Source organism: Nelumbo nucifera, chromosome 1, assembly GCF_055504915.1.
Source record: "Nelumbo nucifera cultivar China Antique chromosome 1, China Antique-T2T, whole genome shotgun sequence".
NCBI lineage: Eukaryota > Viridiplantae > Streptophyta > Magnoliopsida > Proteales > Nelumbonaceae > Nelumbo > Nelumbo nucifera.
Genome location: NC_142649.1, coordinates 139,228,896 through 139,256,101, shown reverse-complemented (window position 1 = coordinate 139,256,101; position 27,206 = coordinate 139,228,896). Strand labels below are relative to the sequence as shown.

The 27,206-nt window shown below is 40.0% G+C and overlaps 2 protein-coding genes and 1 long non-coding RNA gene across 11 annotated transcripts; 2 read left to right on the top strand and 1 right to left on the bottom strand.

Moving 5' to 3' along the window:
• Positions 1 to 899: 899 nt before the first annotated feature.
• On the bottom strand, positions 900 to 4,468 carry LOC104585755 (uncharacterized). The gene is made up of 3 exons (XR_016081462.1): positions 4,037 to 4,468; positions 1,530 to 1,677; positions 900 to 1,436 (listed from the first exon to the last, which is right to left on the bottom strand). It is a non-coding gene; the product is annotated as an uncharacterized LOC104585755 (long non-coding RNA).
• A 971-nt stretch (positions 4,469 to 5,439) lies between these two features.
• LOC109115920 (uncharacterized) lies at positions 5,440 to 14,734 on the top strand. Of its 9 annotated transcripts, none has more exons than XR_016080254.1 (5): positions 5,446 to 5,876; positions 6,063 to 8,975; positions 13,844 to 13,895; positions 13,979 to 14,251; positions 14,351 to 14,734. XR_016080254.1 is itself a non-coding variant. In XM_088894454.1 (3 exons), the coding sequence occupies exon 3, from the start codon at positions 9,104 to 9,106 to the stop codon at positions 10,913 to 10,915; it is 1,812 nt and encodes a 603-aa protein (XP_088750580.1). In that variant the 5' UTR covers positions 5,441 to 5,876; positions 6,063 to 6,530; positions 7,230 to 9,103. The 9 variants fall into 9 exon arrangements, 3 of the variants coding, with proteins under 3 accessions (XP_088750581.1, XP_088750580.1, XP_088750582.1); XR_016080256.1 differs by having other exon boundaries at positions 5,460 to 5,876; positions 6,063 to 6,530; XR_016080253.1 differs by having other exon boundaries at positions 13,844 to 14,251.
• Positions 14,735 to 18,887: 4,153 nt separating this feature from the next.
• Positions 18,888 to 24,525, top strand: LOC104585712 (G-type lectin S-receptor-like serine/threonine-protein kinase SD1-13). Its single transcript, XM_088896820.1, has 7 exons — positions 18,888 to 21,209; positions 21,552 to 21,677; positions 22,534 to 22,730; positions 22,940 to 23,150; positions 23,366 to 23,603; positions 23,803 to 23,953; positions 24,031 to 24,525. Exons 1-7 carry the CDS (start codon positions 19,898 to 19,900, stop codon positions 24,337 to 24,339), a joined length of 2,544 nt encoding a protein of 847 aa, XP_088752946.1. The 5' UTR covers positions 18,888 to 19,897; the 3' UTR covers positions 24,340 to 24,525.
• The last annotated feature ends 2,681 nt before the right edge of the window (positions 24,526 to 27,206 follow it).

Here is a 27,206-nt window from a genome sequence, read left to right as displayed (position 1 = left end):
AGAATAGACAAAAAGAAAGAAACTCCTTGAGGAAACCCCAACGCTCCGCGAAACATCTTCAAGCTTCAACGTCCACACACCCTCAGTTGCCTTAGCTTGTGCAGGCTGCCTGTCACCGACATGGCCCTTGGAGGGCTGCACCATCTCAGTTGGCACCGCCCCCTTGACCACCTGATCATCCCCGGACTGAGGCCCCAGCAGACTGACATCGAAGTCCGATTGGAGTGCCAATACCTAAGCCTTTGTCTTTGATGCATTCCATGTAGGAAACGACACCGAATTTGGCCATCTCCTCCTTATTGGCCTCGGTGGTCTTCCAGTCCTCGACTTCATTTGATAGAGGGAAACAATAATTGAAAGAAAAGAAATAATAGACAAGAATGTGCTTCAGATCTAAAGATAGAAGACAATGACTTCATTAGTCTAGAATCTCAAACACCTCAACCAGTTCAGTCTCAAGGTAGAAGACAATGAACATTGTCTTCTTTTGAAGGGTAGTTTTGACATTTTTCAATAGATAACTAATGATCGGTTAACAACAAGGACCAACTTGATACTTTTTGAAAGTTTAAGTGCTACAATGGAATTTTCGGATACTAACTTGACAATATCTCCAAAATTCAAGGTTCTAAAGTGGAATTTTCCCTTTTCTTCACTACACATACATGAATTGGGATCTGCTCCTCACACAGGGTGCCTCACGCCGACCTCATATGCAGATCTCACCATGCATTGGGAGCATCTTCTGTGAATAATAACGTATAAATACGGGAAATGTTCCCAATGCATGGTGGGATGTGCCAGTGAGATCGGTGTGAGCCGCCCTGTGGAAGGAGAAGATCCTGTCTCCACATACGCACACGCTGACACGAATACACACAACACCCCTCTGCAGTGGCAAGACGTCAACAGAAATACTAGGACATAAATATTCACGATGACAGTGGACATAAATTTGTTTGGATCTTCTGTGGCTAACATACCATTCACTTGGAAATCTGAAATGCTGTTTCGTTGGACAGAAATAGAATAAAATAAGAAAAAAAGATAGAATAACATATTGCACCAGGGAGTGGGAGGAAAAAATGTTTAATTTGTGAAGAAATCAAAATGGGAAACATAAAATTCTAGCGGCCTTCCATCATTGAGACCGTGACATTATTTATTGAACAAATTCCAGGCCTGCTAGCATCGGAGTTTACTAATGTCAGACTTCTGGCAGTAGAGTTAGCAGGTTGTTTAGGCGAAGGTAGAGCTACAAGCTCGTTGCTGAGCATCAAGACGACGTCTGACATTGTCGGTCTACCAGCCGCAGTTTCTTGGACACACGGTAGAGCCACATTGATGTATCTCAATGACAGAGACATAGATGGTGGGTCGCCCAACATTGGATCTATCAGTTCCGATCCTCTCTCACTTCTCCATAGCTCCCATGCCTGAAAGAGTGAGTTTAGTTTCAGTTAGATTAGAGAACCTTGAAAACAATGAGTTGTAGATAAAGGTCAGGATATAGTTCTATCACTACTTACATATCTAAGAAGATTGAGAGAGTCAGAATTATAAAACCCAGTGCTCTTCTTGCCACTCAAAATCTCTAGCATCAGAACTCCAAAACTAAAGACATCGGATTTTATAGAGAAAAGGCCTTCAGTGGCATATTCAGGAGACATGTAACCGCTGCATTTAATCATTCAACCCAAATCTTTGAGATGTTATTGTCTATATCAAATTTTATTACACATATAAAGATATTCAAAGTCTGTGACATGTGTAAATGATATTTGAAAGTTGAGAGGTTGCTTTTACTTACTAAGTCCCCACAATCCGATTTGTATTTTCTACTGACTTGTTTTTTCCAAAAATCCTTGCCATACCAAAATCCGAAATTTTGGGGTTTGATGAGAGGAGAATTTATCATATTTTTATCTCCAATTACTCTGTTTTTTATACTGAATTAACACCTAATTGGACTCATATTTCTATTCAGGGCATGAAAGAAGGCATCAAGAGCAAAGAAAGATAAATCGGATGATTTTTTACAGTTTCGACATTGTTTAGTGATTTGGGCGTAACTCGCGTCTCCGAACTCCGAATGAACTGATTCAAGACCCACTAGAAAGTTAAGAGAAAAATCCACAACTTTTATATTTTGGATTTTCGCTGATTCGGCCTGCATCGAAGTCAAATTCAAACCCAAAGTTGGAGAAATTTCACAAAAAAGCCCAATCCGCAACTGAAATAGACTTATTCATTATAGAAGGACACTTCCTACTTGGGCCAGAAGAAAGAAGCAATAAGTCAAGATGAGTGGCAGAATTCTTGACCCCCCAAAACTAAACTAGTTGAAGATTCCAGTATAAATTTCTAATAATGTTTCACAAAGTACAAAGTACATTGTGGAATTGTCAATTGGCAATGGTAAAATGTCACATGGCAATATCATTCGGCCAAAAATAATTCCAACCTGTTGACCGTAGGTGAGAGGTCTCTACTCAGTACTCAGCCCCATGAGAGATAAGTCTTTGCTGGTCCACTTAGGGACCACTGCAGATTAAAAACAGACAGAAAAAAGGAAGTAAATCTATCCCATGGACAATCTAATTTATCAACCATGGTGGGTTTTTTTGCCTCAATGAATCAAGGTGGTCTCAAAAAACTAAACCTTACTCGAGTAAATGTCTTCATATGGGCCTCTGGGGCTGGAGAAATTGCAGATCAGTATGGGGCCCATAATTCACAGACCCACTAGTTGATAGATTCCACCTTAGACTTCCCTGATGCTAAGAAGCATCTTGGTTCTTACCCCCTTAATTTGCTAATTATGAATTTAAAATAGAGTTTCTTTCTTAATAAGTCTACTTTTGGGCCTTTGAGTCTAAGATAGTAGTTGACAAGTCATCTAGACTTGCTTTAAAACTTGTGGGCCCAGTCTGATACATGGATCACAGAGAAGTGGTTGGGGTGGGGGGACCTCCTAGCTCTCATGGCGAGGGCACCCTCTTCGTAGCACTGCCTCAAGCTAAGTTTTCTAGTTGAGTCTGCAAGCATCTAAGGGATTTTTTCAATGGAGTATCACCTTCATTTGCATCCCAAATACAAATACGTATAGTCCAAGTGCAAGGTTTAGAAATACCATTAACAAGAAAAGAAATTCCATATAAAGGGTTTTGCATTGAACATATTTATATTTGCACTTTTCCCAAACTGGAAGGAGTACAAATACAGATATGTACAGTGCAAATACATACAAAATACAAGGTTTTGCACTCTAGTCCTTCCAAACTGATCCTTAAAGGCCCTGTTTTTTGCAATGCAATTTCATTGGCACTTGCACAATAAAAATTTTGTTTAGGTTTTACTTCACTTCAGGTTTCATTTTAATTTTATTTCATTTATAATGCAACCAAGCAGAAAAAAAGATAAATCAGAATTTGCATTCAAATTCATTTGCATTCCTATACTTAATGAAATTGCATTGCAAATTTAATAAGCCTTAATATAAACAATTCAGGAATCTTTCCTAATTATGGACTGAAGAGGCACACCACATGCCACATGCTTCTTCCTCCATCTGTTACTCATTGGGTATATTGGTTTCATATGTAGCCCTGAAATATATCCAAAAATTAAGCCATTTCTGTTTTGGGTTTTTTAATTGAAAAAAAAATTACTAATCTCAACTGTCACTAGAGAGAAGCTCCCATTCAAAGTGGAGTGAGAGAGACTAATGGGGGGATTAGGTGAGCAAACATGTGGCCAATTCAGATAGCTTGATCCTGAGCTTAATTGCATAAGCCTGTTTCAATTTATATTCATTTAACTAACATGCTTAGATGCCTATATCCACATGATGTGACACTTATTCTGGATTCTTGATATGGCTGTGAGGGGAAGTTTTCTTATCTCTTAAAATTCATGTTCCCAACACCCTCCCCAAATGTTTTACCAAAAAAAACACACAAAAATCAAAATAAACCAATAGAACCTAAAATGAAACAAAAATAGAGAACATGCATAGGTTCGAAATTGAACTAACCAGCTTCAAGCATCAGAAGACCAATGGCTGAAGATATGACGACATGCACAACCGAACTCAATGTATCTTGCAAGAGACGTGCGTTGCCGGAGAGAAGAACACGCTAGTTTTGAGCGAAAAAATTAGGGTTCTCTGCTGTGACGGCTTCTGATGAATGCGGTTTTGGTAGTATAGCAGAAAACACCACAAAAGACCAAAAGCACGCAGAAAACACCACAAAAAGACACAACAAAACACAAACTTGTTCCCAGCTCTCAGTCCGAACACACTACATCAGAGCTTACCTCTTCCCCTCACAGCCTTCTTACCCCTTTTATTACGTTTACGTCCGCTTTAACTGATGAATGCGGTTTTGCTAGTATAGCAGGAGACATGCGTTGCCACTTGCCAGAGAGAAGAAGAATGGGCGCGTGGGTGGGAAGAAACGCACCAATTTTTGTTGCATATATTTTCTCCAATGAAGTTAAATCTATGCCATTGATGTACAAGTAAAATCAGTGGTTAAAAAAATGCTGATATTTAATGGCTTTTAAAGGTGATTTAATAAATGCCACTTAAAAACCATATATTTAGCGGCAATTTAGATATACCTTTAACGGCATTTTAATAATTGGCACTTAAAATTGTATATAATGGCATTTTTGATAAGGATATAGTGGCATTTTTAATAAACGCCATTAAATATAATATAAATGCCAGTCCATTAAATCCTCACTTTCTTCTAGTGATTATTTAATATTAATTAAAAGGACAAGAATAACTTTTTCAATAGGAGGTGCAAATGCAAATACCCTGCGCGTGCCAAACTGCCAATGTGAGGGTTCACATGAGCTTGAAACAAGTTGCATGAATAATAATAAGTCAAGGAGGATACCCGACCACTTATATAGCCTTGGTTGTTCAGTTGGGCTAATATCTTAATTCACCTTCTTTGGGTGTATTTTGGGGGTTTTGCTTTTGCATCAATACATGGAAGGATGTGATTCATGCATGGATTATGCAAAGGGTACGCCAACAGGCGTAGCAGATTGTCTACTTTTCTCAACCGAACGGGTTTGGTAGATAAATTGAATGAGATTGTAGACGACTTGATGAGAATCTGTCAGAGTCAAATACCAACTTTAGGTGGTTGTACTTGTTCACACCTCATACTTTTTCAAAGGCGGCACCTCGTGTTTATTCTTTCATCCAACTGTCTTTTTTTCCTTACGTTACGCTAAACGGAATCTACTTGTGCTTGTGCCTGTAGGCAAAGTCCTTCACGTAAGAGTGATTTGCGAAGGACACGTTTCATGCGAAAAACACGTTTTCTGTACGTTACCTTTCATGCGAAAAACACGTTTCATGTGGAGTGGCAGAACGTGTCTCATCAAGACTCATTTGCGAAGGACACGTTTCACACTCCCAGCTTATTCACGTGGACCGGGCGGAACTACAACGTCTTCCTGAGTTTCAGAGGCGGAGAGTCCAACAGTTACTTTATCGATCACCTCTACTGCTTTGGATGAAAGGGGAATCCGCACCTTCAGAGACGACCACCAACTCAAGATAGGAAAAAGCATATCTTCAGAACTGCTAAATGCCATAGAAGAGTCAAGGGCATCGATAATTGTTTTCTGGAATGCTGGAAAACAGGAGGCCGGTTGGTGCTTCCTGTTTTCTTCGATGCCGATCCGTCGGATGTTTGGAAACAGAGCGGGAGTTACGAGTAAGCATTTGCCAGACACAAAGAAGAATATTACAGGGTGGTGAAGGTGAAGGAGAAGGTGCAGAGGTGGAGGACAGCTCTCACCGAAGCTGCCAATTTGTCCGGGTGGGATGTACGAACTGCTAACAAAAGGTAATTCTGAATCAGTTCCCGTCTGCTATTTGTTCTGGCAAAAATTATATGATAATCATATACTCTGGTTCCCTGTCTATCTTCCCGCTCTCTCTCTCTCTCTCTCTCTCTCTCTCTCACCACTTCCTCTGAAAACCGGGGACCTCTACTCCTGCTTGGCTTCTGTCTCGTCTACATTGGTTGCAGATCAGGTTTTCAAGTTCAGGCCGAAGACACGAGCTTGCAGCTAACGACAGAGGCCCTGGCATGGCCTTCTACTGCTTGGCTTCTGTCTCGTCTACATCGGTTGCAGATCAGGTGTTCAAGTTCAGGCCGAAGACACGAGCTTGCAGCTAATGGCAGAGGCCCAGGAATGGCCTTCTACAATGCCATTCTACGATGAGTTCGGTGAGGACGATGACATAGATGGTGGGATGAGTCGGAGGTCTCTGTTCTGGAGGACGACTCACTACTACATTTCCTACGGTGCTCTCTCCGCCAACAGGATCCCATGCCCACCTCGCTCTGGGAGGTCGTACTACACTCATAACTGCTACAAGGCTAGAGGCCCTGTCCATCCATACACCGGAGGGTGTTCAAAGATCACCCGTTGCAGGCGATAGCTTTTTAACCGTTTCGGTTTCCACGATCCTCATGTCGCCTTTCATCATCTGGGTTTGTTTTCTTTTACCTACGATTTTGTTTATTTTTAGCTGCTGAATAATTTAGGGCTTGGTCTTGAACTCCTGAAGATCTTATCAGATTTTTGGGTAAGTGAAGGTATGATGGAGACAGGAGGCTGTTCATTTTTCTTTCTTCTTTGTCAATGTAGGAATTTATATTTATGTTTAACGTTATTTACATATATGGCCACCACAAGAACAATTTGTGTTCTTTTTCCTGATAAATCTGCCTGTCTCCTTCCCCTGCAATCAATTGGTTGATGCCTAGATATGATCTGTTTCCTGACACTTGATGGTTTCTAAATCTTTTTTTTTCCTTTTTTTCATTTAATTATTTGTTTATATTTTTTAATTCGAACCAGTGTTTCATTGATTTGTGGGTTGATGCCTAGATTTGTGTCTTGTTACTTAGTGGTTTCAAGATTTTCTTTTTTCCCCTCCTTTTCCCAGCAAAGATTGATGCAAATTGTTGATGCTACTAAAAGCCTTCCCTTTTAACTATATGGCTTTGTGAAAACCATAAGGATTTCTTGGGATCAATGGTCCTCCCATGTGGTTCATTTTGAGTTAAATGGTTCTTTAGGATTCAGGAACTGTGAATTAAGAAATCTATTTTAGGATCCAGGTGATAGCATGTCCATCCTGGTCTAGTTCTTTAGATTAATGACTGTGGTTCAAATGTGCACTGCAGCTACTAATTAATTGTTTTCAAGTGGTGCTGGATGATGGGAAATCTGAATGATGGACCGTTGCTACCAATGACAACGCCATCTCATCTCAACATGCAGTAACAAAATTTCAAGTGATGAAATCTTCAACGCATGGTTAGCTAAAAACTTGGCTACAGTGACCTTCTGTAGAAGATAATGACATTGAATGGTGTCAACAAAGCTTTATAAATGGCATGTCGCTGTGCATACTTCTAGATCAGTAGCATACTTTGCAGGGTAAATCCAGCAATTGTTTTTCTTAGAGGGGCCAGATTGAATGTATTAAACAAAAAGTGTACTGTTTTATTAAGATGTAATTTTAATATAGAAAAGATTTATCAAACTTATAAAAGAAGTTACTTGGTGCAAGTAGAAGGCTCAAAAGAGCAAGGGGAAGGCCAAAGGGGATGCATGTACATACAATTTTACTAAAGAAAGAGTTCTTGATGGAGTACAATGATTAATGTAGCTAATGATTATTGAATTTTATTGAATTTTATGTTGAACTTAAAAGTCATTTTTTAGGTTAATTAAATAATTGTAGATTAAAGTTATAGGTCATTTTTTATCTAATTCACTGGAAGTTATGTTTACCATTTTGATCTTCAAAAAAAAGTTATTTTCACCATTTACTTAAGACTATTCTGTTTTTCATTATCTTTCATATTTAAATACATTAAGAAATATAGTGGATTCTATAAACAATGGGAAGACAGTCGAGTTCACTGCACTGAAAAGGTTCTTGATACGGTAGAAAAAAGAGAAAAAATAAGGAGAGAGAGAGAGAGAAGGGTCTCCAAGGAATGAAGAAGATTTGAACCAGTCTGATGGAGGCCCATCATAAGGCCCATCTCATCCCTAGGGGCGGCAGCTCCTAGGATAAGGATAACTTAACTAAGATCCAAGAATTCAAGATAAGCAAGGGTTCCAAGAATTCAAGATTAGCAAGACTCTTCCAAGATTAGCAGGATAATGCAAGACTCTTCCAAGATTATTAAGAAAGACTCCAAGAAGCATCAAGATTAGCAAGATAATCCAAGATCCATGCATCTAGGGAGATCGGACGATGGAGATCAACCAAGGAGAGTTCGATCCTATCAAATTAGATATTTAGATCTATCCTAGTTATTATTTCCTAGTTCTTTTACAATTTCCAAATGTATTATAAATATTGCTATTTTCCCAAAGTTATTTATCAATTCATACTTCAGATTTTCAGATTTTTTTGAGTTCTCTTCTTTGAGTTTTCGCCACTTTTTCTCTCTCCTAGAGAAATCGGTGTTATTCTCTAGGTGCTAGCGAACGCACGGTGCTTGCATAGCCAGTTCCGGTTCTCATTGCTTCCACGCTGCGTCAGGTGGTATTAGAGCAGGGAATTCACTCAGTCATGTCCAACCCAGATGGTAGCAGTCGCAACCCACCCTGTGACGGAGATCAGGGGTTTCCAGCTGTTTGGAGAGCAATCGAAGAACAGCGTACAGCCACACGTAACATCGAGCAGCAGTTGGTAGAGATGGCTGAACAACTGCGAACCTTGTTACGGGAGGTTGTCCCACGGAACCGGGAAAATCCACAGCAGATCGAAGGAGACAACCACGACAGACCACCCGTCGCTACTTCGTCTTGACGTCCAGTTCTTGACGACGACACTGATGATGATTTCGAATTTGGTGGGGTTCCAGTTCTTCCTGGCAACGACAGAAACAGTAGAAATTGGCACAATCAAGGTAATTTCAATCCCCATAGTAATACTGATGAATTTAAACTCAAGGTAGATATTCCTACTTTTAGTGGAGATCTTGGTATAGAGGGACTTCTAGATTGGATCACAGAAATCGATAGGTTCTTTGATTACATGGAGATACCAGAGGAACTAAGGGTAAAACTGGTAGCTTTCCGATTAAAGGGAGGCGCATCTGTTTGGTGGGAACGGATGAGAGAGACCCAGATGAGAGAAGGAAGGGGTCCTGTTCGAACCTGGAGGCGCATGAAACAATTAATAAGAGGTAGATTTTTACCTCCTGATTATGAACAATATATGTTTGAATCTTATCAGAGGTGTGCGCAGGGTTCTCGTAGTGTTAACGAATATACATCTGAATTTTTGAGATTAACTGAAAGAAACCAATTATCTGAAAGTGATAACCAGCAGGCAACCCGTTATCTAAGCGGTTTGAGACCGTCCATCAGAGACAAAATTGTTGTACAAATGGTTCTTAGTGTGCAGGAAGCAAGGAACTTAACCTTGAAAGCAGAATTAATGTTCCAGGACAAGGCACGCAGTGATAATTATCGCCGGTACAGCGGGAGCGACAACAGACCGGCAACTGTCGACAAGAACAAATCAGTCCCGGCAGTACAACCTTCTCACCCAGCAGGTACAAGTAACGCCAGTAAGGCTACTACAGGAGGACATACTCGAGGTAACTCTTCCAATCCTCCTAAACCCAGTAACCCTTATGCAAGGCCTGCTCCTATTAAATGTTTTAAATGTAATGAGGTTGGACATAGATCCAGTGACTGTCCCAGGAGGAAGGCAGTTAATATGGTAGGAAGAGAGGAGGAAGAAGATATTGAGGAAGAAGTATATTGTGAACCTAATGGGGAGGATGAAGAGGGTCCATATGAACATGAGGAGTATACTTGTGTGGTAAGAAAATTAATGTTGTCCCAGAAAAATAAGGATACTTCTCAAAGGCACAGATTATTTCGTACTAGATGTACTGTCAAGGGAAAATTATTTAATTTAATTATTGACAGTGGTAGCCAGGAAAATATTATTTGTAGGGATGTCATCCAAAAATTACAGCTGATTCCTGAAAAACATCCCAACCCATACACAATTGGGTGGATCAAGGAAGGAGGCGGCGTACGAGTGGAAGAACGCTGTAAGGTACCTTTTTCAATTGGTAAGTACCATGATGAGGCATATTGTGATATTGTAGATATGGATGCTTGCCATATTTTGTTAAGGAGGCCTTGGCAATTTGATACAGATGCAAGGCACATGGGTAGGAAGAATACCTACCAACTTGAAAAAGAAGGTACACGTTATACTTTGTTACCCATAGCAGAAAAAAATATTACAAATACTCCAAAGGCACATGAAAAGAATTTCCTTACCATCACCCATCATCATGCTGAATTTGTTAACGAATGTAAGGATACTCATGAGATACATTTGTTAGTAGTAAAAGGAGAAGATGTTAGTGATGAAAATACAATTCCAACTGAAATACATGGACTACTGGATGATTTTAATGATGTAGTTGTAGAGGAGTTACCAAATGAACTCCCTCCCATGAGAGATATACAGCACCATATTGATTTTGTCCCAGGTGCTAGTCTACCTAACCTCCCACATTACAAGATGAGTCCCAAGGAGAATGAAATCTTACGGGAAAAGGTAGAAGAATTATTGAAAAAGGGACACATTCAAATCAGCATGAGTCCTTGTGCAGTACTTGCCTTATTAACACCTAAGAAGGATGGCAGTTGGAGAATGTGTGTCGACAGCAGGGCCATTAACAAGATCACCATTGGGTACAAATTTCCCATTCCTAGGCTGGACGACATGCTGGACCAACTAAGTGGAGCTGTAGTTTTCTCAAAAATAGATCTCAGGAGTGGTTATCATCAAATCAGGATCCGTCCCGGAGATGAATGAAAGACAACCTTCAAGACTAGAGATGGCTTGTTCGAGTGGTTAGTCATGCCCTTTGGACTAACCAACGCACCCAGCACTTTCATGAGGCTAATGAACCAGGTATTGCGCCCCTTCATTGGTAAATTTATGGTAGTCTATTTTGATGATATTTTGATATACAACAAATCTATCATTGAGCATGTGGGACATATTAGGGAGGTCCTGAAAACATTGAGGGAAAATAAATTATATGCTAATTTGAAGAAATGCATCTTTATGAATGATACTTTATTATTCCTAGGATTTATTATAAGCAAGGATGGTGTGAAAGTAGACGAGGAAAAGGTGAAAGCCATTAGGGAGTGGCCGACCCCATCCACTGTCACAGATGTCAGGCGATTTCATGGGTTGGCAACCTTCTATAGGCGCTTTATTAAGAATTTTAGTAGTATCATGGCTCCCATTACTGAATGCTTGAAAAAGGGTAAATTTCATTGGGGAGAAGAACAAGAGCAAAGTTTTGCTCTCATAAAAGAAAAGTTATGTACTGCTCCTGTTCTTGCCTTGCCAGATTTTAATAAATTATTTGAAGTTGAATGTGACGCCAGTGGAGTTGGCATAGGGGCTGTATTGTCCCAAGAGAAAAGACCCATTGCTTTCTTTAGTGAAAAATTATGTGAAGCCAAGAGAAAGTAGTCTACTTACGACAAGGAGTTTTATGCTGTGGTTAGAGCCCTAAAAACATACACTATTTAATTGCAAAAGAATTTGTTCTCTACACTGACCATCAAGCCCTAAAATATCTTAGTGGGCAAAAGCAATTAAGAAGTGATTTACATGCCAGATGGTCTGCTTTCCTAGACAAGTTCCCATATAAAATTGTGTATAAGACAGGACAGCAAAATAAAGTGGCTGATGCACTTAGCAGGCGTGTAGCTCTCATCAAGACCCTCAGCGTTGAGATTGTGGATTTTGAGTGCCTAAAGGACTTATATGCCCAGTATGGAGACTTCCAACAGGTATGGGAGAAATGTGTGACTAACCAGCCAGCAGAGGACTTCTTTATTTATGATGGGTTCCTTATGAAAGGGGAACAACTGTGTATCCCTCGCACCTCCCTCCGTGAAAAGATCATCAGGGATTTGTATGGGGGTGGATTAGCAGGACACTTGGGAAGGGACAAAACAGTTGAAGCCGTTAAGGGGCGATATTACTAGCCGAAATTAAAAAGGGACATGTCTACCATCGTAAGCAGGTGCTATGTTTGTCAGACAACTAAGGGACAAACCTAGAACACAGGTCTCTACATGCCCCTACCCGTTCCTACTGCTATATGGGAAGACTTGTCCATGGATTTTGTGCTAGGCTTGCCAAAGACCCAGAGGAACATGGACTCCGTCTTCGTGGTGGTTGATAGGTTCTCAAAAATGGCTCACTTCCTCCCATGCAAGAAAACAGCAGATGCATCCGCAACAGCCAAATTATTTTTCAGGGAGATTGTTCGCTTACATGGGGTACCCAAGACCATCACTTTAGATCGTGACACACGGTTCCTCAGTCACTTTTGGATGACCCTGTGGAGGATGTTTGATTCATCACTTAATTTCAGTAGTACAGCCCATCTGCAGACAGATGGACAAACAGAAGTGGTAAACCGGACCTTAGGGAATTTAATCCGCAGCATATGCCGGGAAAGGCCAAAACAGTGGGACTTCGCCATTGCCCAGGCTGAGTTCGCCTATAACAATGCAGTGCATAGTTCTACAGGCAGATCCCCATTCTCCATCGTATACATGAAGGTTACTAACCATGCACTGGACTTAGTGAAGCTACCTAGAGTACCCAGCGCAAATATCTCAACAGAACAGATGGCAGAACAAATCCAGTCCGTCCAAGAAGCCGTGAAGCAGAAGCTAGAGCAATCCAACGCCAAGTACAAGATGGCTGCAGATAGGCACCGCCGACCTCAAGTGTTTGATGTAGGTGATGAGGTTATGGTCTTCTTAAGGAAGAAACGGATTCCCGTAGGTACTTACAACAAGTTGAAGCCTCGGAAGTATGGTCCATATAAGATCGTGAAGAAGATTAATGACAATGCCTATGTAGTAGATTTGCCAGATCATATGGGTATGTCCAAGACCTTCAACGTTGCTGACCTTCATCGGTACCTGCTGGAAATAACACTCGCCTACCCTAGTCACGACTCGGGGTCGAGTTCTCTCCAAGTGGGGGAGAATGATAGAGGCCCATCACAAGGCCCATCTCATCCCTAGGGGCGGCAGCTCCTAGGATAAGGATAACTTAACTAAGATCCAAGAATTCAAGATAAGCAAGGGATCAAAGAATCCAAGATTAGCAAGACTCTTTCAAGATCAGCAGGATAATGCAAGACTCTTTCAAGATTATCAAGAAAGACTCCAAGAAGCATCAAGATTAGCAAGATAATCCAAGATCCATGCATCTAGGGAGATCGGACGGTGGAGATCAACCAAGGAGAGTTCGATCCTATCAAATTAGATATTTAGATCTATCCTAGTTATTATTTCCTAGTTCTTTTACAATTTTCAAATGTATTATAAATATTGCTATTTTCCCAAAGTTATTCATCAATTCATACTTCAGATTTTCAGATTTTCTTGAGTTCTCTTATTTGAGTTTTCGCCACCTTTTCTCTCTCCTAGAGAAATCGGTGTTATTCGCTAGGTGTTAGCGAACGCCCGGTGCTTGCATAGCCAGCTCCGGTTCTCATTGCTTCCACGCTGCATCACAGTCTCTTCTCCTTGTTGACCTAAACTTTTATACTTTTATTCCATTTGAGCCAGTCTCTTCTCCTTATGCCCTTGTGCATAGCAAAGTTCCTGGTTTGATTTGTATGTTTCATTGCTTGCACCTTTATTTATTTTCACACATAATGTTGGTCTTTTTTATGTTTCCTTATCTATGCTACAGGATATACATGGTTAGAGTTGTGTCCACTTACTGGTAGAAAACACCAAGTCAGGTCTGATCTCTGTACTCAGTGATAGTAATCTGTCTATTATGGTACACAACTCTATTATGATAGAGTTGTGTCCACTGTGCTAGGGGACACCAATGGTTGGAGACTACAAGTATGGTTGGCAAGTTCACAGGAAATGGAAACCTCTTTCTTGGTCAAATCCTCAGAAGAATAAGAAACTTCCAAGGACAAAGGAGTCCCCATTTGGCCTTAATTCAGAGGGTGGAAGCATTGCAGAGAAGCAGCCTCACCTGCATCTTCATTGTAGACAGATGATTTTGCCTAATATATCCCAGGCTCTACAACATTTGAAATCATCTTCAAATTGTGATCTTTCAGAAATGGAGAGCCCCAATCTGGTTGCACAAATATTTGTTTCCCCTTCTCCATTTATTTTTGTTCTCCATTTTTCATAGTCTTCTATGCCTTCTTCTTACACAAATATTTGTTTGATTTAGATGGAGGGTAGCAAAGATTGGGCTCTGTCCACTAGATAGGATGTTTGCAGTTTGCAAAAAGATGAAATTCTCCATCAATAAATTGCATGTGATTGATGGTGGAAATGGATCAACCAAAGAAGATAAGGCAGTCAAGGCAATTGCAAAGTTTGTTGGCGAAACTTTGAAGAGTAAGTGATGTGTGATGTCCTATAACTCTTGTCCTTGTGACACATGTATCCATTCTATATCAGTTAGACATTTAGTCTATGTAAATATTTCCTTGTGTTTCTAAATCCCATAGTTGACAAGGTGCTTAGGTGACTTTGGATGATATAACAAAAAAGAAAGATGATTATGAACAGAATCTTGCCAAATTAATTGATATCTCGGTTCTCTCTGCCATTTCTGGTTTTTTTTGGGGGTCTCAGCCAGAAAACACGTGCAAATGTTTGAAACAGAGTTGGGTGGTAGTGGTGATGGTGGTAATAGCATCGACGGGTTCTGTAGCTGGATAATTGAATACTCCGTACCCCAGTCGGTGAAATAGATTTTCGAAGAGAAAGGCTTAATTAATTAGAGAGAAATGGTGAGATCGGTAGTAAGGGAGGTTCAGGTTTTAGGTTGTCTCAGATCGTGTGAAAGAGGTTTTATACACTTGTGGTCCCTCGTCTAACAGGCTGATGGTGTACTGACACGATTCCCGCGTCATCTACCCTCCGCTCCACTCGATTCTCGCTTCTCGTTTCTCGTTTCTCTTTGGAGTTCGGATAGGCAAACAGCGAATCCACGTCATCCCAATGAACCATCAATGAAAGTGGGAATGGGCCAATAAATAGGCCTAATACCAAAATGAACGAGCCTTTTTAGCTTGCAGGGGCCTCTCCGCTAGTCTTTTCATTAATGTAAGACCGCATTTTTCACAAAATTGGTTCTTCAAATTCAAAAAGAGAAACAATTCCAAATTTCACCAACAGAAAATGGATTTACCTCAGAATTCTGAATTTCATTGCATACCTATAACAAATCAAAATTTTAAATATCTTCGCCTAAACATCAATACCCCCGCTTGTATTGGCATCAATTCTAACTGCTTACAGAAACCATTTTTTCTAAATTTTTTGACACCTGTTTCTTAAAATACTCCATCTTACCCTTAAATAAAAAATTAAAAACTACTATTAACAGTTGTTAAAATATTTATCAAATGCTAGCTCGTACCTACCCCTTTTTTAATGGGCTTTCTGTTGGCCATTTAGAAGTTGAAGGTGGATACTAAATTAAAACTTCAAGCAGATGGATATGGATGGACCGTCAACAAAAAAGAAAGTCTTGTACCGTAATCCGTAATGGGCCTTTCATCCCAAGAATGTTCTGGAATTCCACCAGCAGTCACCCCCAGAAAGAGTCGGAGAATAAAGGAAGTGGTCATACAAGTTTATCATGTGATATCCAGTTACTAATTAATAACCACTGCCTGTTTATCATTCTTTGTGATGGAAGTCAATGAATTCAATTACCGATTCGGTGCCTGTTGCCTTAAATATCATGTCAATCTTTCCTATTCTCTTCAGTATTTCCCTTGAACGTCAAATCTCAAAGTTATAAATATTATTACAAGAGACCCATTGCAGCACCAAAAAACTTTAGGTGATGTTATGATCTCTTTTAACGGTGATCAATTCACACCTCGTTTGTGTTTTGTCAAAATTTTTGAATGCTCAACGAGGTTATCCATCGTAAGAAGTTTTTGAACCTACAATTTAATTTAATAGAGTCATATTTAGGATAGTGTTAAAAATGCCCACGTTGAAGGGGAGTAATTAGGGATGAACATCAACTAAGGTGGTGTTTGATAAATCTGACATCTGAAAAGTTAAAAAGATATTAAAAATGTCTGAAATCTTAAAAGAGGCATATATGCTTTTTTACTTTTTAGAGGTTTTGAATAGATAAGGTTGTTTGTATTGGATCAACCCTTCAGCATCTAAAATTCCCTAATTTTACTATTTTACCCCTAAAACAAACTATTTGATAATTTTTAGCTCAATTTGCATTATTTTATTAAAAAAAATAATTTATTAAATTCAAAATAATAATAAAAAATACGAGTAAATTATAAAAATAAAAAATAATTTATTACAATAAGAATAAAATTAAAAATATATATAAATTTATAAATGAAAAAATATATATTAAGAGTTAAAATAATAATGAATTATCAAGAGAATTCTGGCATTCTAGGCCTTGAATTCATAGAGCCACTATTGCTCTTCTCTAAGCCATCTTATTTCTTCTCTATCCCAATCCAATAGATTCGAAGACAATGAAGAAGAGAAAGCTGTAAATCTCTTAAGGGGGAGTGAGGAGAACTTGCGAACTTGAAACAGGGTGAATTTGAGCTTTGGAGGGTTTCGAAGCCCGTGAGATAGGATCAAAGGTGGCTGAGGAGGCTGGAGTCGAAAGGAACGGAGGATGCCATAGAAGGCCAAAAGCTTGTTAGTGTGAATTCGTAGGGCCAAAAGCTAGAAACTTTCTTCGGAAATCTTGTTCTTTAGGTCTTCTTCCTTTTTAATTTTTTAAATGCGTTTCTCTTCAAAAACCATTGAAAGCCCAGGTCAAGTAGATAAGTTCCCACCTCCATTGATGAGGTTTGGTAGAAACAATGGAGGAAACATAAGTAGAGGGAGGGATCGAGCCAGCCCCATGTTCATCAGAAAGAAGAATGATGTCGTTGAAACCTAAGAACCCTCTTCACCCAAGGTCACTTGCATGGGACAAGTTCGCATTAGAAGATCCAAGCAAGCTACAACTAAGTCCAGCCTCATTGATGTCACAACTAGTCTCAAATGCAGTTGTCAATGTATCCGGGAGGCTCTGCTTTGTAACCGTTCCGCTAAAAGACTGAAACCCAGGACATCTGGTTTAGTATGGTGAAGATGGCTTTTGTTTTTCCAATTAGGTTATCGGAAGAAGGTCGAAGACCCTGCAAGGAGAGAACCCAAATCAGAATATACAAAAGAAGAGAGAGGGAATTCCAAAGAGAGAGAGAGAGAATATGATTAGCCAAAATCATATTTTGTTAATCGAATGAATTCCACAAAGAGAGAGAGAAAGAGAGAGAGAGTGAGGGAAGAATGGGATTTCTTTGTGTTTTACATCATAGTTTCCCTTCCAACGAGTTCTCCATCGCCAGCAACTATTGGATTTCTTCTGGTTCTCCATCGTCGTCTCCCTTCTCGTTCGATGGCAAAAGATCAAATGGGGCTTCTATCGGGTTAAAATAGGGATCTAATTTGTCATTATGAAAAATATTAAGGACATTTTAAACTTTTGGCCAGGTCTGAAACACATCTGACCGTGTTCAATGCCTAGCCTGGGTCTTATGGTTTTCAAATCTGAAAATGCAATTCAGATATTTTTTTAGACTCAAACCCAAACATAGGTAGTGTTTGAAAAGTAACATTTTTAGGCTTTAGAGGTCTGGAAAGTGTTATCAAACGCCACCTAAGATTTTTATCTGCTATTTAAATTTGGTTCATGAAAAATTTGATTTGGCTCAGTTTAAATTAAGTTTTAAGACAAGTTAAAGCACAATAAATAGGCTTGTTTACTAATCGAATTGAGCTTGAGCTTAATGAAACTCAGCTTGTGAGTCTCATGAGCCTAATCAAACTTATATTATATAATTTTTTTAATTGTGTATATAATAACAAATAGTTTTTTACATGTATAAATTTTTATATTTTATATAAAGCTTACCTCACTATCAAGCTTGAGAGATGAGTCAAGTTCAAACATACGAGCTTTTGAATCAAACTGAATTAGACATGTCTCTAGATTGAATCGAACTCAAATCTAAACTTGACCCTGATATTTTTCTACCAATTTGAGTTTCAATCTACTTGTCAGCAAGAATTCCAAACAAAGAAAAAGACAAAAATGGTGCTTCCAATCCACACATCAGCAGCACCGTTTTCTCATATACTATAATTATTGGATTGGGCCAATCCAAAATAAATTGGTCCATATTTTTATTGGTCTAAATTAGACCTAAATCAAATTTCCAATAACCCGATCATGAGTCCAAACCCTTGTCCAATTTGAAACTGATCAAAACCGAAGCCAACATAAAATCACTTTTTTGAAAGTACTTTTATGAAAACACTTTTACGAAAACACTTCTATAAAAGTAATTTTATAAAAAAGTACTTTTACAAAAGCACTTTTACAAAAATACTTTTATGAAAGCACTTTTACATAAGTAACTTTACAAAAATACTTTTATGAAAGCACTTTTATAAAAGCACTTTTACGAAAACACTTATAAAAGTACTTTTATACGAAAGCACTTTTATGAAATCACTTTTACAAAAGCACTTTTATAGAAGTACTTTTATAAAAGCACTTTTACAGAAGTAAGAACTTTTATAGAAGTACTTTTATACAAACACTTCTATAAAAGTACTTTTTATAAAAGCACTTCTAAGAAAGTACTTTTTATAAAAGCACTTCTAAGAAAGTACTTTTATAAAAGTACTTTTACAAATCAAAAGCACTTCTATAGAAGTACTTTTATAAAAATACTTTTATAAAAACACTTTTATGAAAATACTTTTACAAAAATGCTTTTTCAATGCCAAAATGATATATTTTTTGTAATTTTCAGATTTTCTTCATTTTGATATATTTTTATACTTTTTTATATGTTCTGTTTTTTATATAATTTTCGATATTTCATTTGATTTGAATTGGACTGTGTTGGATTGAATCAAATCCTGTCCAATTGACACCTCTACGCGTATTCAATTGGACCGTCCAATCACTTTAGACTTTTGAAAAATATAAAACGCAGGTCCACGGCTACCCCTATGGTTGCAAGTTTTCAATCCACCTGCCCAAAATAAGAAAAGAAGAGAGAGAGAGAGAGCAAAATATCTGTAACGTTGCATTGGAAGATTGGAATTCTGGGTATGGATTGTGGTGTTTCACTCTCTTCTGCAACTTCTTTGATTGGATGTAGAGATACAAAAATAACCGCTTTGTTGTGGAGCGGAGTTTTCAGTCCCATCACATGTAACAACCCAAAAAAATAGTAAAAAAAGAAAATTGAAAAAAAAATACAGATTGTATTATATGACTACAATATTTTTATAGACAAGTAGATGGTTTTAGACTAAAAAGACCTTTGGTAGAAGGGTTATGTTACAAATAAATATTCTCGACGCCAAAAGAATCTTCTAAAATAGCAGCTAAAGGTGGGTTATTTAAAATGCACATCCGCGTAACCAGCTTAGCAAATCTTTCCTCTCAAACTGGCTGTTCATTTTGTTCTTTTCTGATTAAAAGACTGGCTGGTCTGCCATTGGTAAACCAGTGGTCAGCTAGCTTAGCCAAAGTCAGTTGCTATTTTAATAGTTATTAGGTGATGGTCCTTCCCTTTTTTTATTTTTTTGTTTGGTAATCAGTCCTTCCCTCATTAGACCATATTTAGTTCATCCTTCCTCCATTCTCAATCTCTTAATCGCACTGTCTACGACGGCAGCAACAAGCATCATCTGTGGAACCATGGGGATCAGCGGCAAGTATTACAGTACTGGGTGTTCTGTAAGTAGTGGTCTCCTCCCTATATGCTTCTGTTTCTCCTTTATTATATGTTTCTCCAATTCCATAGACATTATATCCCACACCCAATATATTAAAGACCCAGAAAGTATAGTTTCCGCAGGCAGCCAATTCAGACTAGGTTTCTTCAGCCCCACAAATTCTACCGACCGATATGTCGGGATTTGGTATAACAACATCCCGGAATTCACAGTCGTCTGGGTTGCTAATAGACAAGAGCCGCTTAACGATTCGTCTGGGACTGTTATGATCGATAGCAATGGGAACCTTGTCGTCTTGAATGGACGGAAAAAAGTTATCTGGTCTACAAATGTTTCAAACACTGCAAAAAGTTCAATAGCCCAGTTATCAAATTCAGGGAACCTTATCCTGAAGAATGGCAATAACAATGAAACAGTATGGGAGAGTTTTCTTCATCCTTCAGACACATTCTTGCCCACCATGAGGCTTGGTACCGCCCTCAAAACGGGTGAGAAACAACTTTTAACATCATGGGAAGATGACTCCCTCCCTTTGATCGGTAGATATTCTGCAAGTATTGTCCCTTTGGACATTCCTCAGATCTTCATCTGGAATGGCTCGTCACCGCACTGGCGAAGTGGTCCATGGAACAATCGGATATTTATAGGGGTGCCGGACATGCACTCTGTATACCTCGATGGATTCAATCTGGAAGCAAATCCTAAAGAGGGCAGTGCGTACCTAACTTTCTCTTATGTTAGTAAACCTGATTTTATGAGGTTTGTTTTGAATTCTCAGGGAAAGTTGGTAGAATATCGTTGGAATAAAAGAAAAAACGATTGGTTTGTTCACTGGTCCGTCCCAAATACCGAGTGTGATGTTTACGGCAAGTGCGGGCCGTTCGGAAGCTGTAATGCAGCGGATTCACCAATTTGTAGTTGTTTGAAGGGATTCACACCCAAATCTACAGAGGAGTGGAGTATGGGAAATTGGTCCAGTGGGTGTGAGAGGAGGACTCAATTACAATGTCAGAGAAATAGCAGCAATGGTGAAAAAGAGAAAGCAGATGGATTCTTGGCGTTGAAAATGATGAAAGTTCCAGATTTTGCAGATTGGTCTGCTGCTGATCATGAGAAACAGTGTAAAGAGCAGTGTTTAAACAACTGTTCTTGTATTGCTTACGCTTTTGATGACAACATAGGGTGTATGTCTTGGAGCAGAAATTTGATTGATTTGCAGAAATTCTCTAATGGCGGAGTGGACCTTTACATCCGTTTAGCTCATTCAGAACTTGGTACGGCCTTTTTTTTTTTCTATTTTTTGTTATTTTTCTTCATTCCCCTGGTCGCCCTTGTCTTACATTAGTACAATTATGATGATGATGAGGTTTAATTAAGTCATAAAATACTTACTTTTTTCCATGTGTAAAGATAACTGGAAGTCAAATTTTCTCACCAACTTTGGACATCTTTTGTTTGTACAAGTTGGCTAATAACACTGGAAAGAACAGAACAATCTTGAAGTTTCGAATTTCGAAACAACCCATTTGCTTATTTTTAGTACTGGTTATAATTTTCAGCCATGCCAACCTATACTTTTGATGAAAGCATTTTACACTTCTTTTTGCAATTTTCAGGAGCAGGTAGAAACGATCCCAAAGCAATAACTACAACTGTAGTGCTCGTAGTGGTGGTGGTGATAGGAACAACTATTATGGCTGTCTTTATCTACTTTTTGTTGAGGTGGATGGCTACACAAAGAGGTAATTTACTTATTATGATATTAAAAGATATATTTTGTTCAAATTGAAAATGTACGAGTAATATGAATTGCATTCATATTAATTATTATATATATATATATATATATATATATATATTTTTTTTTTTCTAAACTTTCATGGACCAAAACTTTTGAACAGATTGATTCTAAGGATAAAAAGGGTCTGTTGCATGTTCATCAGTTCAGTTATGTTAATAGGGAGGCCAATGTAGTGGCCCATGTGGTGATTATGATACTGTATTCCCACCTTCCTTAAATCAATGGAATTTTCTCCTAGCTACCAAAAACCAAAAAAGAAATCTGATAGATGCACCATATGCCTTTAAGAATTGGCAGTTTGCCTGACCAATTCAGGGTCAGGTTGCTTTTGGCGGAGTTATGACTTGTGAGGAGTGCAGGGCCGGCCTAAACCATGACAAGCCCATATACTTATCATTGTACACAGCACCAGTCCAATTCTAGTAGAGTCCTCGAATCAACCAACCCACTTGATCTGCAAGCCATATGACTAGGCCCAGAAAGGAGAGTTAATTAAATTGTTTGATTTGTTTCCATAATTATGTATCCTCTATTAAGAAAGAGTAAAGTTTGGCTAATATATAGATCTAGAATGGTTAAGCACTTACCAAGCCTAGCTGGTCTACCAGACCTGTCCAGAGTGTGGCATTAAGACCTAGCACTAAGTTGGTGCAGCATGTTGCCTCTCCTACATGGCAGTGACTTAACCATTACTTCTATTCAAGGATATTGTATCGCAAACTGAGTAGCCAAACCAAGGGTAAAGGGTTAGACCATGCTAATGCTAATTAGTTCCTCAATGCTAACTCTTGAAACAGGAAAGAAAAAGAAAAAACGCGTGCTCTTGGGAGAGGCATCTAAAGAATTATCTGATATCGACATGCTTGAAGACAGGATTAAACAAGGAAAAAGCATAGACCTACCATTCTTTTATCTTGAGGAATTGGCAATTGCAACAAACAACTTTGATGCAGCAAACAAGCTTGGGGTGGGTGGCTTTGGTTCAGTATACAAGGTAGGTAGGCAGGGCTTGTTTATTTAATTGGCAATGCTGCAGCCTAATCTGCTCCAGGCCAATCAAAATCTGCTACATAATTTGAAGTTTGATATTCTCTCAACCGTGGGAGAAGTTGTGATGATTGGATTGGCCCAAAAGCAGCCTAAGGCTGCAGCTTAGTTTTAGTGGAAGTGGCCTCAATAAATAATTGGAGAATTTGACTCCAGGGAAAGCTGTGGGGCGGGCAAGAAATAGCTGTGAAAAAACTCTCCAAAAGCTCAGGGCAAGGCCTAGAGGAGTTCAAGAATGAGGTTGTGCTCATCTCCAAGCTCCAGCACCGAAATCTTGTGAGGCTCCTTGGTTGCTGCACCCATGGAGAGGAAAAGATGCTGATCTATGAGTACATGGCCAACAAAAGCCTTGATGCCCTTCTCTTTGGTAAGATTTTGGAGAAAACCAAAAAAAAAAGTATTCAAGTACTTTGTTCTTTCATTTGGATATAAAACCATGCATGCATGAATCTGCTTCCATTTTTATTTGGGAACCCTCATGCATACTTGTATTTTGTTATATGTATTTTGTTTTGACAAACCCTCATGCATACTTGCATATTCAAAACCTTTCATCTAATTAGTTTTGTGCTTTTTAATCAGATCCAGCCAAACGAACACTTCTAGACTGGAAGAAACGTTTCCATATCATAGAAGGAGTTGGCCGAGGGCTTCTTTACCTTCATAGAGATTCCAGATTAAAAATTATCCACAGAGATCTAAAGGCAAGTAACATTTTGTTAGACAAAGAGATGAATCCCAAGATTTCAGACTTTGGCATGGCAAGGATATTTGGTGGTAGCCAAGATGAAGAAAATACTAAGAGGGTGGTTGGGACATAGTAAGTAGTAATTATTTTGCTAAGCATATATATATATATATATATATATATATATATATATATATAGCTCATCAATATAATTTTTCCTAAGTTGGTTAAATCCTCAATCTAGAGCAAATGAAACCTTTTAACATTTTTATTACGAAATTGTGATCTCTTCAAATTCATCATTTAAGTATTTGAAGTTTGGCAACTGCAGTGGCTATATGTCCCCTGAATATGCCATGGAAGGTAGATTTTCAGAAAAATCTGACGTGTTCAGCTATGGAGTATTGTTACTGGAGATTGTGAGTGGGAGAAGGAATAGTAGCTTTTACCTTCACCCGGATCCTTCAAACCTTTTGGGACATGTAAGGATACCTATAAATATGCTCGTTTCTTTTAATTAACTTTATCATTCTTCTCACAAATTCTGTGTTTGTTTCAGGCATGGAAGTTATGGAACGAAGAAAAGATCTGGGAATTAATTGATCCAATACTTGGAGAACGGTCTTCCCAAGTAGAAATTTTGAGATGCATTCATGTGGGACTTCTATGCGTGCAAGAATTTGCTAAAGACAGACCAACCATGTCTAACATAGTCTCCATGCTTAGTTGTGAAATTTCAACTCTCCCTGCTCCAAAACAACCTGGATTTATAGAAAGGCAGATATCATCTGATGGAGATTCGTCGCAAAATAACCGCAGCGTATGCTCTTTAAACAGTATTAGTATTACAATGACTGAAGGCCGGTAGAATTAATATGGTATTACTATATTTTCTTCACCTATTTCCTTTTCCTCGTTTTTTCTTCTGGGCATTTTGTTTTCATTTCTTGTAGCTTGATTTTTTTATTGAATTTTAGAGACCCTTGAAAAATTAAACAGAACGCCTTCAAAATAAATAAACAGAATAGTTAATGGGCTCCTGTTATGGGCCCGAGCGTAGGATCGCGTCACGGGTCGCTCCACCGCAGGAACCTCAGATCTTTCCTTGCCCTTGGCCTTGCGTACAGGCCCTATTTTGACTATCTCAGGGGTGATTTGTCCAAGAGATCACCGAACTCTCCTTTACTCTCTTTCTTGACTGAATATTCGATATCCTCATTCAATAATAGCGTCTCCTTAAATAGGAGATTACAAGAGGAGGGTTTCTTGTTGGATTCGGCTAGGTTAGTCCTAAACGGACTTAAACTCCTACTTCTAATTAGACTACTTACTTTTAATGGTACTACAATTCCTTCTAAGTATAGGGGATAAGATAAGAGAGAATGGGATAAGGGATAAGGGATAAGGCGCGTTCTCTTGTCGTGTCCGGCTAAGGGTGGGCCCACCCTATGGCAGTGTGTTCCGAATGTCTTCCAGTAGGGTGGCTCATGGTTGGGAGATCGCATGGAGGAGCATACTATCTTCTTCTCGTCGGGACAGGGCATCTGCTGCACGGTTCAGGGCTCCTGCCTTATAGTCCACTCGGAAGTCGAACCCCAGAAGCTTGCTGACCCAATGTTGCTATGGGGAGGTGGTCAGTCATTGTTCTAGCAAGTATTTGAGGCTATAGTGGTCTGTTTTGACGACGAAGGGTCTGCCCCACAAGTACGGCCTCCAGTGTTGTACTGCCTTGGCTAGGACAATGAGCTCGCGTTCATAGGCGGGTAATTTGAGATGGCGGTCAGCTAGCTTGCGGCTGAAGAAGGCTATCGGGTGCCCTTGCTGTTGAATGATGGCTCCTATGTCTGTGCCGGAAGCATCACACTCGACTGTGAACTCAAGATCAAAGTTTGGTAGCTGGAGGACTGGTGTGGAAGAGAGGGCTTCCCTTAGGCCTACGAAGGCTGCATCGGCTGTGCTGTCCCAGTGGAAGGCATTTTTCTTGAGCAGGTTGGTAAGCGGGGCTGCTAACAGGCCGTAATTCTGTACGAACTTTCGGTAGTACCCTGTTAGCCCTAGGAACCCACGGAGGGCCTTGGTGGATTGTGGCCGGGGCCAGTCCTTAATAGCCTAAATCTTGGTGCTGTCCACAGTTACACCTTGCCCGCTGATTACATGTCCAAGGTAAAGGACTTGGTGTTCCCCAAAGGAACACTTGGATCTTTTAAGAAAGAGTCGGTGCTGCTTTAGGAGCTCGAGCACGACCCGTAGGTGTTGAATGTGTTCCACCCACGTCTTACTATAGACCAAGATGTCGTCGAAGAAGACTAGTACATATTTACGGAGGTGGGAGTGGAACACTTCATTCATCAGGGCCTGGAATGTGGAAGGGGCGTTGCAGAGGCCGAATGGCATAACTAGGAACTCGAAATGGCCATGATGCGTCCTGAAGGCTATCTTTTCTACATCTGCGGAAGACATCCTGACCTGGAAATAGCCTGACCTGAGGTCTAATTTTGAGAAGAATTGTGCGCCGTTGAGTTCGTCCAATAATTCGTCTACGATGGGGATCGGGAACTTGTCCTTGACGGTTCGGCTGTTGAGTTCCCTATAGTCTACACAAAATCTCCAAGTCCCATCCTGTTTGGGCACCAACAGAACTGGGGAGGAAAAAGGGGAGTGGTTGGGCCGAATGATCCCCTGCTGTAGCATATCTACGCATTGCTTCTCTAACTCATCTTTCTGTCGGTGGGGGTAGCGATAGGGCCGAACAACGACCGGGTCTGACCCTACAATTAGAGGGATCCGGTGGTCACAGGCTCTAGGAAGTGGGAGGCCCTTGGGTTCTTGGAAGACGGCCGAGTAATCGGTGAGAAGTCTCTCCACATCCGATGTGCGCGAATTCTCCCCCTAAAGTGCATGCAGTTGTGTCTTGGTCCTTGCCCGGGTTCCCTACCAAGTAACCGGTTTGCCATCTAATTGGAAGGTCATGGTCAGGGCAGCGAAGTCCCACAGGATTGGGCCTAGCGTGATCAGCCATTTGACACCTAGGACGGTGTCAAATTCGTCCAAGAACAGTACAAATAAATCTGCTTGGAAGGATTCTTTTTCAACCTGAATTCTGGTGCTCTTGCAGATATCGGGGCTGTGGACTCTTTCCCCATTCGCCACGGCTACCTATAGTTGTGGCCTGACTTCCATGGGCAACTCTAACTTGCGAGCTGCCTGATTGCTGATGAAATTGTGGGTGCTTCCGGAGTCTACCAAAATGCGCACGGGTTTCCCCGTCACTAGTGCCCTTAGTTGCATCGTCTGGGAGGTTCTGATCCCTGTGATTGCATGAAGTGAGATCTCGGGTTCAGTTGGTGACGACTCTTCATCCTCTTCAGTCTCATCTACTAGAAGGCAGAGTAGTTTCTTGCATCTATGCCCTGTGGAGTATAGATCATCACAATTGAAGCACTGCCCCTTCGCGCGCCGTTCTGCCATCTCGGCTCGGGACAGACGCCGGATGGAGGGTGACACCCTGCTACTCCCTGTCTGTGATACTGTTCTGGAGGGTTACCGGTGTGGGTCCTTTGCTCCCTGTTGGGCACAGGGGTAGACACTCCCGCTGGCCTTGACGGCGCCCAAGTCGTGGCTGGCCGTCTAATGCTAAAGGGTCCCTGAGTAAGCTGCATCTTCCATTCAAAGGCACGGGCGAGGTTCATTGCCGTAACCAGATTTGGGGGGTGCTGCATCTCTACGTCTACCCTT